General features: G+C 39.6%; 1 protein-coding gene across 2 annotated transcripts in view; it reads right to left on the bottom strand.

The window, feature by feature from the left end:
* The window catches only part of LOC123236818 (betaine--homocysteine S-methyltransferase 1), a 13,979-nt gene extending 12,309 nt beyond the window's left edge, over positions 1-1,670 (bottom strand). For both annotated transcript variants that reach the window (XM_044663260.1, XM_044663268.1), the window contains exons 1-2: positions 1,523-1,670; positions 225-357 (exon numbers count right to left, since the gene is read on the bottom strand). In XM_044663260.1, the coding sequence (XP_044519195.1) occupies positions 225-357; positions 1,523-1,555 (166 nt within the window). In that variant the 5' untranslated portion in view covers positions 1,556-1,670. The remainder of the gene's footprint in view (positions 1-224; positions 358-1,522) is intronic.
* Positions 1,671-14,451: the final 12,781 nt, after the last annotated feature.

The raw sequence follows: 14,451 nt of genomic DNA, 5'->3' as shown, positions 1-14,451 counted from the left end.
TCTTTTTCTTTCTTTCTTTTTCTCCCTTTCTACTATTACCTTCCCTTTTAGAATAAATACCAAGAATTAGTTCCAAGGCAGAAGAGCAGTTAGGGCTAGACAATTGGGGTTAAGTGACTTGCCCAGTCATACAGCTAGGAAAGTGTCTGAGACAACATTTGAACCCAGGACCTTTAATAGTAATGACATGATAGGACACTATGTAGTCATTCACATTAACTGACCTGCTTCTGGATGTTCAACTGCAGCTTCTGGGGTCCAGGGCCCAGCTTTCACATACCCTCTCTTCTCAAGGGCAAAGACAAATCCCCCATCTCCAATTACAATCTCTCCAGAATCCAAACGTTGGAGAATTCCCTAAAAATAAAGGAGGAAGAAGAAAACAAAATGGAGTTTTATCAGATTTCCAGAAAACAGTATATACTCTATACATTATTTTGTAAAGTGTAATCTAGATTGCTGGAAAAAAAAAAACTTATAGCTACACATGTATAAATGATTTTAAGGAAAATGTCTTCTGATTAAGAAAACATAGCATATCAACCTCCTTTTTCCCCTCTCTCCCCTGCCTGTTGCTCCCAGTAAGTTGGTGTGCTCATACAACCACAAGGTACAAAGCAGATAGAAAGGAAGACAAAGGGAATCAATCTCTGAACTGTGCCTAAGCACCATCACCGCAGTCAACCCATATCCAACATCCCAGCTCTCTAGCAAATCAGAATGAGAAGACCAGGAGATCCAACTTTTTTGAGCTTATGAGTTCTTAAAAAGAACAACAAAGATCTGCGCTGGAGGAATCCTGAGGAAATTCTAATCTCCCTCTTAGTTTTAGTTTCAGGCAAAAACCTGAAGACCAGAAAAGACGATGCATCCTCTTTGAGAGACTATTGTCTCGGAGTACTGCTCTTTCCCCCCATACCTTATTGAGACGCCGTTTTCAGCAGGCTGGACAGAGTTTGTAATTGGAACTTTAATTCCCCAGTATGTTTATCTAGGTTGGTGGCTAGCTTGAGAAAGCAGGCTGACTCTTTGCCTAACTTGGAGGTGTACCCATTTGGATCGTTTCCCTGCTCCTCTGCCCCGACAGCCCCAGGAACGAAACCACTCCCTACCTCTCCAGCTCTCCCAGCGCGCACAGCCAGGGACCCAAGGACCGAAGCCGGCTAGATACCTCTGCTTTCGAAGAGCTACAACACGGTCTCCAAAAGATTCCTCTACTCCCCACTCCCAGCCCCAAACTCTCCCTCCCCTCTCCCAAAGCGTTGATTTTGAGAAGATATCGGAGCCTCAGGGTCCAAGGACATGAAAATAGGGGTATACTGAGGGATAATAGCTGAGCATGTGGCACCTAGAGCTCAAAGCCACGGGGACAGACGGGCTAGTGGGGACATTACGTGGGAGCGCGAGAGAAGACGAAAGCACAAATTAGATAGACGAGAGACAGACTAGAGACAAACAGAGAAATAGAGAGAGACAGACACAGAGAGAGACTGAGAGCGCGCGTAGGCACTGTGAGACTTACTTTCTTCACCTTTTTTCCTCCGGCAGGTACCATCTTGCTGTACAAACAAACAGCTTTTCCCTGGGATCGGGTGGGAAAAGTTGCCGCGGTCTTGACCAGCGAAGTAGCAAGAGGTTAGCAGAGACCCTATACTTGGTCTGGGTCCTTATACCTTCCTCTTAGGTGGGGTGAGTCCCTTTGGAATGGGGTGGGACCTCCCTCGTCCAACACCAAGGGTGGGCGGAGGAACACGCCCCCCAGACTGTTCCTTATCAGACCGTTTAGAGCACACGGAGCTCACCGAAGCTTTGGAAAGAGAGAAATCCAAGCAAGCAGTCAGTAAGGCAGAACCCCCTGGCTCCAAATCAACATTGCCCAAGGCAGGCAGAAGGCATTCAACACTTTATCGATCTCGCGGATTAATTGCTGCTAATCTCCTGAACGGGTTTTTGCGGTATCATTCTTTTGTCACAATCACCACCCCAAAGTCATGCCACTAAATTTCTCTATATAGGCTTTTATGATATTATTTTTTTTATAATATATTGCTCTCCTTCTCCGAGTGTTATGGCCCAGAGAGACTGGCCCTCTAGCTGTTACACACAGGAAACAGTTTCCTATCTCAGTAGCAGTATTTCCGCGCTGCTGGCGCAGTTAATTGAGTGCACTTCTTCTTCATCTCCTTCCAAGCCCAAGTTTCCTTCAAGCCTGAGGCCAGGCAACCCTTTTAGCGTAAAGTCTTTCTTGATCTGCCGTCTCATCCAGCAGCTACTGCCTTCCCCCTTAAAATGATATACATAGAGCATCAGTGCGTGAGGTAGTCAACAGAGTCAGTTACCAATATGTATGGCGCATATCAATATGGTACATAGCTATCTAATATATTAATAGTAGCTAATAATAGCTATTGCAATGGAGACCTATAAGATATTTGTAGAAGTGTCGACAGATTGAATGAACAGGCAAGTCATATTTACTCCCAGGATTGGCCTTGTACCATCAGTCAAGAATGTCTTGCAAGCTCAAGTATTTCACTTCGCAAGGAGAGTCATTTGCAGTGGCAACATGCAATTTAAAAGGACAGCTCTGCAATGACTTGTAAATAACTCTATACTAAGTTCTTGGTTCAAGAGTATCTTGGAAGGAACGAAAGAACATCTCTTAAATAGAAGTTGAAAGTTAGAATAGGCTATTTTGCATTTCCATGTATACATGGAAGGGAGCTGCTGAATGACATAATGGAACAAAACTCATTTAGCAATATTGATATGAAAATGCTGTTTATTAATCCCAACTCAATTTGACAGAAAATTGGAAAAATAAGTGAAATTGATGAAAGGACACATATAATGGTCAGCTAGGTGTCTAAGTGGATACAATTTCAGATCTGGTATTAGGAAGCTTCATCTTCCTGAGTTCAGTCCTGCTTCAGACACTCACTAGCTGTGTGATTCTAGCCAAAATCACTAAACCCTGTTTGCTTCAGTTTCTTTATCTATAAAATGAATTTGAGAAGGAAATGGCAAACCACTTCAGTATCTTGGCCAGGAAAACCCCAAATGGGGTCATGAAGAGTTGGACGACTAAAAAATGACTGAACACACAAATATAATATCCAAATTCTGCTCTAGTGCAGAATATCTAGGTTCAAATCCCACATTGGATGCTTACTACTTTGTGCAACCTTGGGAAGTCATTTAAAACCTCTGAGTCACATTATCCTTATCTATAAAATCAGGAGGTCTAATTCTAGACCTATGGTCCTATGACTGTTTTTGATTAATATGCTTTCTATAGAATTTTTTTAAACCCTCACTTTATGTCTTAGAATTAATACTATGTATTGGTTCTAATGTAGAAGAGGAGTAAGGGCTGGGCAATGGGGTTAAGCAACTTTCCCAGGGTCCCATAGCTAGGAAGTATCTGAAGCCAGATTTGAACCTAGGACCTCCTGTCTCTAGGCCTGGCTCTCTATCCACTGAGCAACCTACCAGCCCTTCCCCCCCCCCCCCCCAAGGTTTTAAAAAAATAGTCCACATAAATCTTTGGGATGGAGATATCTCTAAATTTGTGCATCTCATGTTTCTTTTGAATTACTACAATTCTGCCTTGTTCATAGAATCCAGCATCTTCTTTAATGCAGCACACAATGACGGACTTCATTTTACAGATAACTGAGGCAAAGAGGGTTAAGTGACTTATCCAGTGTCACACAGCTAGTAAATATCTGAGGCCAGATTTGAACTCAGGGAGAGGCCCAGCACTCCATTTACTGTCCCACTAGATGCCTTAAGGTTAAATATGGTACTATAAATATTAACCTTGTCAGTATCTTTATGCACCAAATATTTTATTGAATATTAAACACATATACTCACATACAAATCCAGTGATTTCAGATAAAAGTGTACCCTTCCAAAAACTCGGGCATTTTCATTATTGATTGATCCAGGGATGAGTTTGGCTGAGAGGGTAGTTCTCACTGTTCAGCCAAAATGAATTGCCTAACTTGCTTATGCCTTCGGGTAATGGCATCAAACTACTATGAGGCAGGAACCTTATTTGTCAGCTAACCTTCACCTCTTATTTCAACTCATCACTTCAAATCATTGTAGGTTGTTTTCACGAAACCATAGGCAGAGCTCAACCCCTGACATTATCAGCAAGACAACTTTTATCAGAGTTCGATGTGCTGGCTTTCATTTATTTATTTTTAATCTACAGTCAACATCTACTGGGGAACTGGAATAAGCCTGCTTCAGCCAGTTTCCTTTGGTTGTTCTACTTACAAATCTTCCATTTTATGAAGAAAAAAAAGGAGAAATTACTCCATTTTCCTGCTGGCAAAAATACCCCTAAATTTTTACTTTATTCTGAAACACATCTATATTCTTAGTATATTCCAGTGTACATGCTTTAAAAATTACCTTCTCATTATATTTAATATTTAACAAATCACTCTAATAACCACACATTTTAGCTTTCAAAATCCATTCAAAATGATTTTTTTTAAACTCCAGTTTTATGTTTCCTTGAGCAGGTTTTCATTTCTCTAGGCCTTACTTTTCTCAGTTATAAAATAAGAACACTAGATTAGATTGGAGTCTCCCAAAGTGGAATATACAGATCCTAGGAGTATGTAAGATAATATATTGGGAGTATAAGAAGAAAATATTAGAACTTCTATTTATATCTATTTGTATATCAAATAAAACATAGATCAGTTCTATTATTATTTAATATATTATGTGACACATATTCTCTCTTGATCTATCAGATCAGATATGCTTCATATACAGCACATGAGGATGTATGAAGAGCAGGAATAAGATTTCTACAACCCAGAGGGGTTGAGAGTGGCTTTCTTATTAATTTGTTTTCTTTCAACATATTACAATGTATTGAGATTTCATGTGCCTGGTTTAGTGGGTTTATGAATGCTATCCGATTTTAGTTAAACTAATCCTTACAAAATAGGCAGGGAACTTTAAAAAAATTGATCAAAAGAAACATTGGATTGAAGATTTGTTCTTTCCTGTCTGGTTGGGTTTAGCAAGAGAGGTCTTAGGACTTCAGATTCCCAACAGGACCATATATCTTGTATGTAGTACAAAGCCCTACTATTATTTTTATCAGTGTTTATTTTCCTAATTCTTACTGTTTTCAGAGTGAAGGAATGGAGAGATTTATGAATTTGTGAAATTTGAAAGGTTAGAAGGACCACCAGAAGTCTTAGAGCCAAAATTTACTGGGAAACCAGAAAGTCAGAAGCAAAATCCTGAGTGATCTACTTGGTCCAGTCCAGCATTAGAAGAGATGTGAATTTGTCTATCCATTAGCTAAGAAATGAACTTGCTGGAGTGAATGCTGTATGTTGAGTAGTTTCATTCAAGTCCAACTCTTCTTGATTTCTTTTGAAGTTTTCTTGGCAAGGATGCTAGAGAGGTTTGCCATTTCCTTCTCTAGCTCATTTTACAGATGAGAAAACTGAGGCAAACAGAATGAAGGGACTTGCCCAGAATCACATGGCTAGTAAGTTTTGAACTCAGAAATACGAGTTGTCTTGACTTTAGGCCCAGCACTCTATCCACTGCATCACCTAGCTACACTGATAAATAAGTATTGTAATTTAATAAATGTAGTGATCTTCCATTTGGATCTACCTCTCTCTTTGTATGTCATCTTTTCATTTTTTTCTTTACTGAGAACCATTAAAACCAAGCATCTAAATGACCAAACTTGGAATCATATCTTTGAATCTCTTTATCTCAAAGTATCAAATCAAGATACTTGATTTTTTTTTTTTGCTTGTTGGATGTGGGCTCAAGATGTTAGCATCAAAATTATGAGAAAATTCACTTGCAGGAAAAAGAAATATTAATTGCCACATGGATTCCGTGCTGAATAATGAGGGTAATTATTAGTGGGAATTATCTAGTTGAGGTGACTAAAGGACAATAATAGCTCTAGGAAGAAGACTGGGTACTCATGACATGTATAGATCAAGTGAGGGCAGCAAATTCAAATAATGACTTATCTAGCTCAATGACCCTTTACTCTTTCTACAAATCACATTCTATTTTTTTTTTCTCTGTATAATGAAGGCCATCCCATGAAGCATGATCAGAGTTGACCTTTCTGGTTCTAATCAACCATGTGGGAGTTTTGAGACCCTCTTTTAGGCCATGTAGTAATAGTACTGAGGGGATTTAGCCTTTTGGTATGAGAAGATATCCAAACTATTTAAAGCTTAGCTTTTTTTAGAAAAAGCTAAGCTTTAAATAGTTTGTCATTTGGGGAACTGAGGTGGGAATTTAATAAGCCAAAGAGTTTGAGAAAAGTGAGTTTTGATTAGAAATCAGACTCCCTAGAACTGAATGAAGTTCAGACCAGAGGCTTGGGTCCAGACAAAAAGGGTCCCTTAGGAAGTGAGTCCAGTTTCTCAGTCCCTGTGGGCCTAGCAGTGGTTTCTCAAGGATGGATGTACACAGACTTTTCCTTTGCTTTGTCTCCCCTCCCTAAGTAGAATGTAAACTCCTTTCTAGTAAGGAATGTTTTGACTTTTTTTTTTTTTAATGCGCAAAGCCTTTATAGAAATGTTGAACTGAATTTTCTTGTTGAATTACTTATTTACTATTGTAGAATGAATCCAAGATTTCATCATTAGCTCCATTCTTATTGTCATTTTATTTTTTCACTTATATACTTCAAACACTCCTCCTTCCTGCATGTGACCCTTTCAGCTTCATAATTCATCCCCTTCATTACTGAACTTCTCTTTTTTACAGTGCATTCTTTTTTTAATATTAAAAAAATTAAAAATCTTACCTTTAGTCTTAGAAATAATACTAAACATTGGTTTCAAGGCAGAAGAATAGTAAGGGCTAGGCAATTGGGGTGACATGACTTGCCCAGGGTCACACAGCTAGGAAATATCTGAGACCACATTTGAATTCAGGACCTCCAGTCTCTAGGACTGGTTTTCTGTCCATTGAGCCACCCAGCTGTCCCTATAGTGCAGTGATTCCCAAAGTAGGCGCCACCGACCCCTGGTGGGTGCTGCAGACATCCAGGAGGGCGATGATGGCCACAGGTGCATTTATCTTTCCTACTAATTGCTATTAAAATTAAAAAAAAATTAATTTCCAGGGGGCTAAGAAATATTTTTTTCTGGAAAGGGGGCGGTAGGCCAAAAAAGTTTGGGAACCACTGCTATAGTGCATTCTGATCTCTTCCTCTATAGGATCTTCTCAGTTACTATCTCTAACTTCCTCAACCTGATTAGTGTCAGTTCTTGAGGACACAGATTCTTCATAAAATTGATTTGTGTCCCTATCAAATTCCATGCGATCAGACTTATTGGATGCATGGATTGATATTGACACCTTCCCGTGTTCTGTGTATTAGACAGTCACATGTCACATATAGTGAACCAAAAGGTCCTTCTGGCTTCTAATTTGAATTTTGAATATGAAGAGGCCAAGAAAGAATCTGAATAGTTAGTAGAGAAAATGGCTATCCTCTGGGCACAGGTTTTGTTCAGTGATTTTAGTCATGAACCCATTTGGGGTTTTCTTGGCAAAAATACTAGAGTGGTTTGCCATTTCCTTCTGCAACTCTGAGGAAACTGAGGTAAACAGAGTGAAATGACTTGCCTCAGGGCACACAACTAAATGGTGTCTGAGGTTGGATTTGAATTCAGGTCTTTTCTGACTCCAGATGAAGTGTTCTATCCACCGTGCCACCTAGCTATCTATGGGCATAGATAAGCAGCATAACTTTTCTCTACCCACTCATTTAGGTGAGTAAATGAGGAGACAATTAAAAAAATGGAGGAACTTAGAAACTCAGAACTATTTGATATTTATAAGGAAAATGACCATTTATGGTTTGTGACCTACTCTGCAGAGAAGAAAATTTGAGAAACATTTTGGATAGTGATCATAAACTATTTCCACAGGAACAAACCCTGTTCCAAGAACCCAAACTAATTTTCCCTTTTACATTGTAGCGACTAGAAGGTTGTAATGAATAATACTCTCAATCTTCTTAAATTTTCTTGACTTTTCCTTGACTTTTGTTACTATCTTCAAGGTCAGCTTTTCAATAGCTTGTTTTGGGTCTACAATTCATATCTGCTAGATCAAGGTAAGTTCAAACATTTTTTTTTCTTTTTTTCCCCTTTGTGGAGTGTTTGATTTCTTTCTCTCTCAGAGAGACTTGACAAATACCATAAGTATTCTAGAGATACATATAAGAGATTCATCTCAGCCTCTCCATCTATAATGCATTTCCTGTCCAACCCAACCAACTGCCCCTTCTATTACTCAACAAACTGCAGAACTACCAGCTCAGCTTGAGTATAACTCGGGTAGACTGGAAAATATGGAGGAGAATTTAGGGGAGCTAAAGGCTTTTATGAAAAGCATTGAAAAGAACTTAAAAAAAAAACCCAGAATAAGAGAGATATAACTCTCCACACTTCTCATTCTCAGAATCCCACTACAAAATTCTGCTCCTCCTACCACTCAACTCTTTCCTCCCCCAATCCCTGCTGCTGCTGCCCCAGTCTCTACTCAACCCATTTCTCACCCAGTTGCTGCTTCTGCTCCAACCTCTCCCCCTACTCAACCCATTTCTCATCTCATCTTGGCTGTTGCCCCAGCTCCTCCCCAATTCATCCCTTACCCAGTCCCTGATACCTCCAACTCTTCCTCCTCTATCCCAGCCCCTCCCCACCATCCTCAATTACCCCTCCCTCCATTATCTTACCCTCTGCTACTCTTCTTCCTCCCTTTAACCACTCCATTGACATCTCCTCCTCCTCCTCCTTTTCTTCCTTCTTCTCCTTCTCCCCCTCCCTCTCCTCCCCTCCTCCTTCTCTTCCTCCTTATTCTCCTTTACCTTGCATTTTAGTATCAATACAATCCTAAGGCAGAAGAGCAGTAAAGGCTGAGTAATAGGAGTTAAATGGGGGCAGCTGAGTGGCTCAGTGGATTGAGAGCCAGGCCTAGAGACTGGAGGTCCTAGGTTCAAGTCTGGCCTCGGACACTTCCAGCTGTGTGACCTTGGGCAAGTCACTTGACCCCTACTGCCCACCCTTACCACTCCTGGGCCAAGGACGGTCCCTAGCCCGGATGAAAAACCCCCACCCTGTAAAAACTACATCTGCTAAAGAAACTTGCAACCTAAAGTAGGGGCAGCTGGGCTAGCTCAGTGGATTGAGAGCCAGGCCTAGAGACGAAAGGTCCTAGGTTCAAGTCCGGGCTCAGACACTTCCCAGCTGGGTGACCCTGAGCGACTGTGTGTCCCATTGCCTACTGGTTGTGGCCCTATACTCCTAGAATGGAGTCCCAGGATAAAAAAAAAATAGGAGTTAAATGATTTGCCCAGGGTCACACAGCTATCCAAGGCCAGATTTGAATGTAGGACCTCCCATCTGTAGGCCTGGCTCTCAATCCACTGAACCACCTAGCTGCCCCCTCTTTTTTCTTCTTCTACACTGTAGCATTACCTTTGCTTTGAGCTAATTGTGTCCTTTCATTATTAAGGTCAAGTTTATTCAATATTCAATATTAAAGGTCAAGTGATGGTAGTTGTCGGGGTGGGAGCGTGGTGACTGTCTCATGAACTATAGTTTTAGGATTATGGATACACAGAAGAAATGTGAGTTGCTCATCTTCTGGGGACCCCATTCTGCCTACTGGGGGGAAAACCCATTCTGTGAGTTGGTATGCTACACTGAAACTCCATAACATATTTTGCAACAGTTCTAAATATAAATATACTATATTATATGTTCACATAAGACATTAGAATTTATGGTACTGATATTATTTTTGTTGTGTAGGAAGTGTTAGACTGAATTTCTGCAAAAATGATATTAGGAAGCAATATGTAGAAGATACTGTGTTGTGATCAGAAGTTCATTGCTGTATATTAGGAAAAAATGTTTAAAATTCATTATCCTTTCAGTGTCCCAAAGGGTTTAATCATAAAGTAATTGTTTTTAAGTAATTGCCACACATTAGCTTTATGGATTTAGGTAATTTATAGTCCCTGTGGACCTTGGTTTCCATATTTTTAAAATGAGGAAATATAACGCAGGTTTGCAGCAGGAGCTTTTTGCTTTTGCAAATTCAACTGTAACAGTCCTGGCAGTTAGAAGTTTAGAATGTTCACAGAAAAGCAGTTGGAGCATGAGACTATAAATAGTCCTGAAGCTCCAACTGAGGGGCTTTTGCCTGTTAGCTTTTGCTTTTTGGCTTCTGCCTTGGCCTGTTCTTATTGTCTTTGGGACATTTGGACCTAGCCTGATTTCTCTGGACCTCTCCCTGATCTCTCCATTTACATCCCTCCTGTTTCCCTGCATTTCCTCATTGGGCCCTGAGAGGAAGGGTGGTTTTGGTGGTTGGACATTGTGGGTTTAGTTTCTGTAGGAAGTAGGACATCCTAAATCAAGCCACCCCTTATTTAGTGATCTGATAAATACTTTACTTCAGGGCAGTGAATCCTTCCTGACTGGGAGAGCCAGTCTCTCTCAGTCTGTCCCTCTCTCCTGTGATCCTTCCCCCAACACCAGCTTTCTCCCTAGCAGCAGCTACAAACCCTGAAACCCTCTTTCCCTTAGCATTTCTCTAATATTAATAAATCCCCTTTGTTACCTACACAAAAGCTTCTGATGAATCATTGTATTGAATATTAAGGCAAAGGCTGAAGAGGGAAGAAATTACTTCCTTTTATTTCTTGAGGGAAACCTAGGCATCCATCTTGGGCAGGAAGTATCCAGCTGAGACTTCCTGTAGACATCAATTTCACTGGCAGGGAGAAGTCTTTGACTCCTCCCTCAAGGGTTCTTAGAAACTAACAAGAGAAAACCCTCCAGCCAAATCTAATCATTTCTGACTGACCCAATTCCTCTTGTATCATAGAGATACTTTCCCTGCCTGAAGAACTCAGTCTATTTCCTCCCTGTACCCTCTGTCTCAAGCCTTAGCCTGTTTGAGCAGCCCCTCCTATACTCCCATTCATTCCCTTAGCTTCCTATATACAACCCATTCATCCCTTCATTACTCATCTAATCCCTTTACTCCTCTCTATACCAAGATTGCCTATTCATTCCCTTAACTCAGCCATCACCCTTTATCCCACCTCATTATCAACATTTGCCTTACTTCTTTATAACAGAAAATACTATGAGCCTTGTCTGACTCTTTACGGTTGTTGTGAGGATGATATGAGATACTGTATGCGAAAGTAATTTTTAAGCCATTGATTAGAACCTGTTTTTTTTTTTTAAATCATCAGAGCTTTGATAGAGAATGATGTGAAGTCTTCTTTCCTTGGGGGAGGTGGATTAGGAACAATGGTGCTATAGGTAGTTTCAAGAGGAAGAAAAGATTCTTTGAAGAGGGGGTAAGATAGCCAATCTGGGCAAAGTAAAAGAGTTGGCATGAAGAGTAAGGGCCTACTTGAGATTATGCAATATAAATTCATAGTGTATCTACTCAGCACAGTTGTGTGACTTCTTTTATCAATATTTAGCAATATATGGTTAATTGTAGAGAGGGCAGATAGAGAAAATGAAGGCTTGTGGTTGAAAAAAAATGTCTATTGATTTGGGGATGGCTAAACAAATTGTGGTTCATGACTGTAATGGAATATTGCTGTGTTAAGAGAAATGATGAATATGATGAATCCAGAAAAGCATGGAAAGATTTAAATGAACTGAAGCAAAGTGAAGTAAAAAGAGCCTAGAAAACAATATATGCAATGTAAATGGAAAAAAAAAACCACAATACAATTGATAATTGATGTTGCAAAATTACAAAGAATGAGCATGGCCCCAAAAAAGAGATGTGAGAAAACATCTTCCTACACTCCTTTATAGAGTTGAGTGGTCAATGGGAATGGAATATTGCACATATTTTTTATTTTGGAAGGGATTTGGTTTGCTGATTTTTTTTCTCTTCTTCCCCCACCCCTTTTTTTAAAAGAAGTCTTCATTATATGAAATTACTCCCTACGAGAGGAAATGAGAAGGGGGACACATTTGGGGGAAATTTAGGCGATCTAAAAATAAATCAATTTTTATTGTTTAAATGAATAATAAACATTTATTTTAAATATTTTTTAAAAGAAAAGGAGATGTAGTTATAGGACCAGTGCAGGTGGGGGGAGGTGGCAATGAACTCAAGGGAAGAGGATAGTATAAAGGTGAGCTTGTTAAATATAAGATCAAGATTTTAAGAGGAAAAAAGTCAGGTTGGAGCAAGGAAAATTTTCTGAGAAAGTAGGGAGATGTGGAGTGACTGGAGATTTCAATGAGGATGTAAAACTGGTTTGGAAGAGATAAAGCACAAGGAGAGATGGAAGAATGGGAAGTTATGGTAAGACAGGAATTTCAGAATTCTTACTTGCAGAGGTGAACACTTGTAGGTGGTAATAAGGTCACAGGTATGACTCTGTGTATGGCTGAGATGGCATAAGGGCGAAGGTCTTGAGACATAAAGATGTAAATCTGAGAAACTTGGGAGTTTGAAGGGACATTGATGAGTATATTGAGGTCTAGGAGTTGAGGGTAGAGAAGAAGCCTGATTCTGGTGCTCAACTCTTTGAGAAAGGAGGAAGAATACCTAGGGATATTGAAAGATAAAAGCCTTTGGAATCAGGAAAGGTGACTTATTTGTTTGGAGTCAACCCAGAAAAGGAAAGGAAAGGTTTCTGAGTAGTGCTGTAGGAGGAGAGTTTAGAAGCTGCAATAATGAGGACCTAGGTTCAAATGTGGTCACAGACCTGTCCTAGCTGTGTGACCCTGGACAAGCCAATTAACCTCCATTATCTAGCCCTTATTGCTCTTCTGCCTTAGAACCAATACTTAGTATTGATTCTAAGAAGGTAGTAAGGGTTTCTAAAAAATGCTAGTGACACAAAGAAAGGCAAAAAATAGTTCTTGTTTTCAAGGAATTCATGGTCTAATGGGGCAGACCATATGCAAACAGCTATGTACAAACCAAATAAATAGAGTCTAAGCTGGAGATAATTAGCAGAGGGAAGGCACTGCTATTAAATAGTATCAGGCAGGGTTTCAGGTAAAAAGATAACCTTTTAATTATTTGTTTACCTGTTGAGTTTGCTATATTTCCATGCCAGACTCTGTGTGTATGTGTATGTGTGTTCAACTCTCCTTTGTCCATTTCAGATTGGCATGAGGTTCATTTGATGCCTGTCCTCCTCTTACCCTTCTTTCATGTTTGTTTATATTTTTCTCCCTCAGGGCCATTGTATGGATAAAATTAAATAATGTGTGTAAAATGTTTTGTAAATACTTAAAGCAATATAAAAATATTAGCTATTATTGTTACTAGTTGGTGTTTTCTTTGGTTTGTTTTTCTCTCCAGTCCTAGTTCCTGACTTGAAGCTTTGTGCCAGGGCTAGGCTTTGCTGCATTTTTGAGAGAATGGTTGTCTCGGTTTGGTTTGGTCTTATTTGGATTTTTTTACTGACCTCTACCTTTTGGAGTCAGGCCCCCTACCCTGAATCTTTGAGATTCAGAGGGCTAGTAAGAAACTGGGCAAAATTCTTCTAAGCAAAACAGAGTTTAACGTGAGCATGTTAATCACAGGAGTCAGTGATCTGCAGATATACCCATCATGGTTTGAGACCCTGATTGTTTGTAAAGGTTAAGATATGATTCTATCTCTACAATTATTTTATAATGATCTATTTCCTTCGATTCTATGATTAATGATTATCAGTGCCTATAATCAGTTATTCAATCAACTAATAAATAGGACTATTACTTACTATTAATAGTTATAATCACATATTAATTGATGTGAATGATTAAAAGCTAGTTAATTGTAATTATGTTTTTTCACTAGATCTCCAAGATCTTTTAAGTCATGTCAGGTCAGAATGCTAGAAACAACAAAGCTCCTAGGAAACTAAATTGGTCCAGTGTGAATGCTACTACTACATGACTCTGATTGATGGTGCTCTCCAGGGCTTTGGGGATTTCTCAGGGGGTTCTTTATTCTTTTTTTTTTTTTTAACCCTTACCTTCTGTCTTAGAATCAGTACTATTTATTGATTCTAAAGCAGAAGAGTGGTAAGGGCTAGGCAATGGGGGTTATGTGACTTTCCCAGAGACACAGAACTAGGAAGTACAGTCATCCCTCACGATATCATAGTTCACTTATCATGGCTTCACTAATTCGCAAGTTTTAAAAAAGAAAAAAACTAATTCGGTATCCTGATGTTTTTGCTATATCGTGGGATTTTGCAGATGAATACGATACTGTACACAATGGAAATGCAGTACACCACTACCACTTGCAAAGTTTGCCAATGTGAGATTGTACACACACACTATTGGCTGATGGAATGAAAGGCGACCAACCACAGAGCTGTGTCCTGTATCCTGGGTGCTGATTGGCTCAGTGACTGTA

Source organism: Gracilinanus agilis, chromosome 1 (assembly GCF_016433145.1).
Source record: "Gracilinanus agilis isolate LMUSP501 chromosome 1, AgileGrace, whole genome shotgun sequence".
In the NCBI taxonomy this organism is placed as follows: Eukaryota; Metazoa; Chordata; class Mammalia; order Didelphimorphia; family Didelphidae; genus Gracilinanus; species Gracilinanus agilis.
Note: the sequence above shows the minus strand (reverse complement) of the source record. Positions and strands in the feature narration are given on the sequence as shown.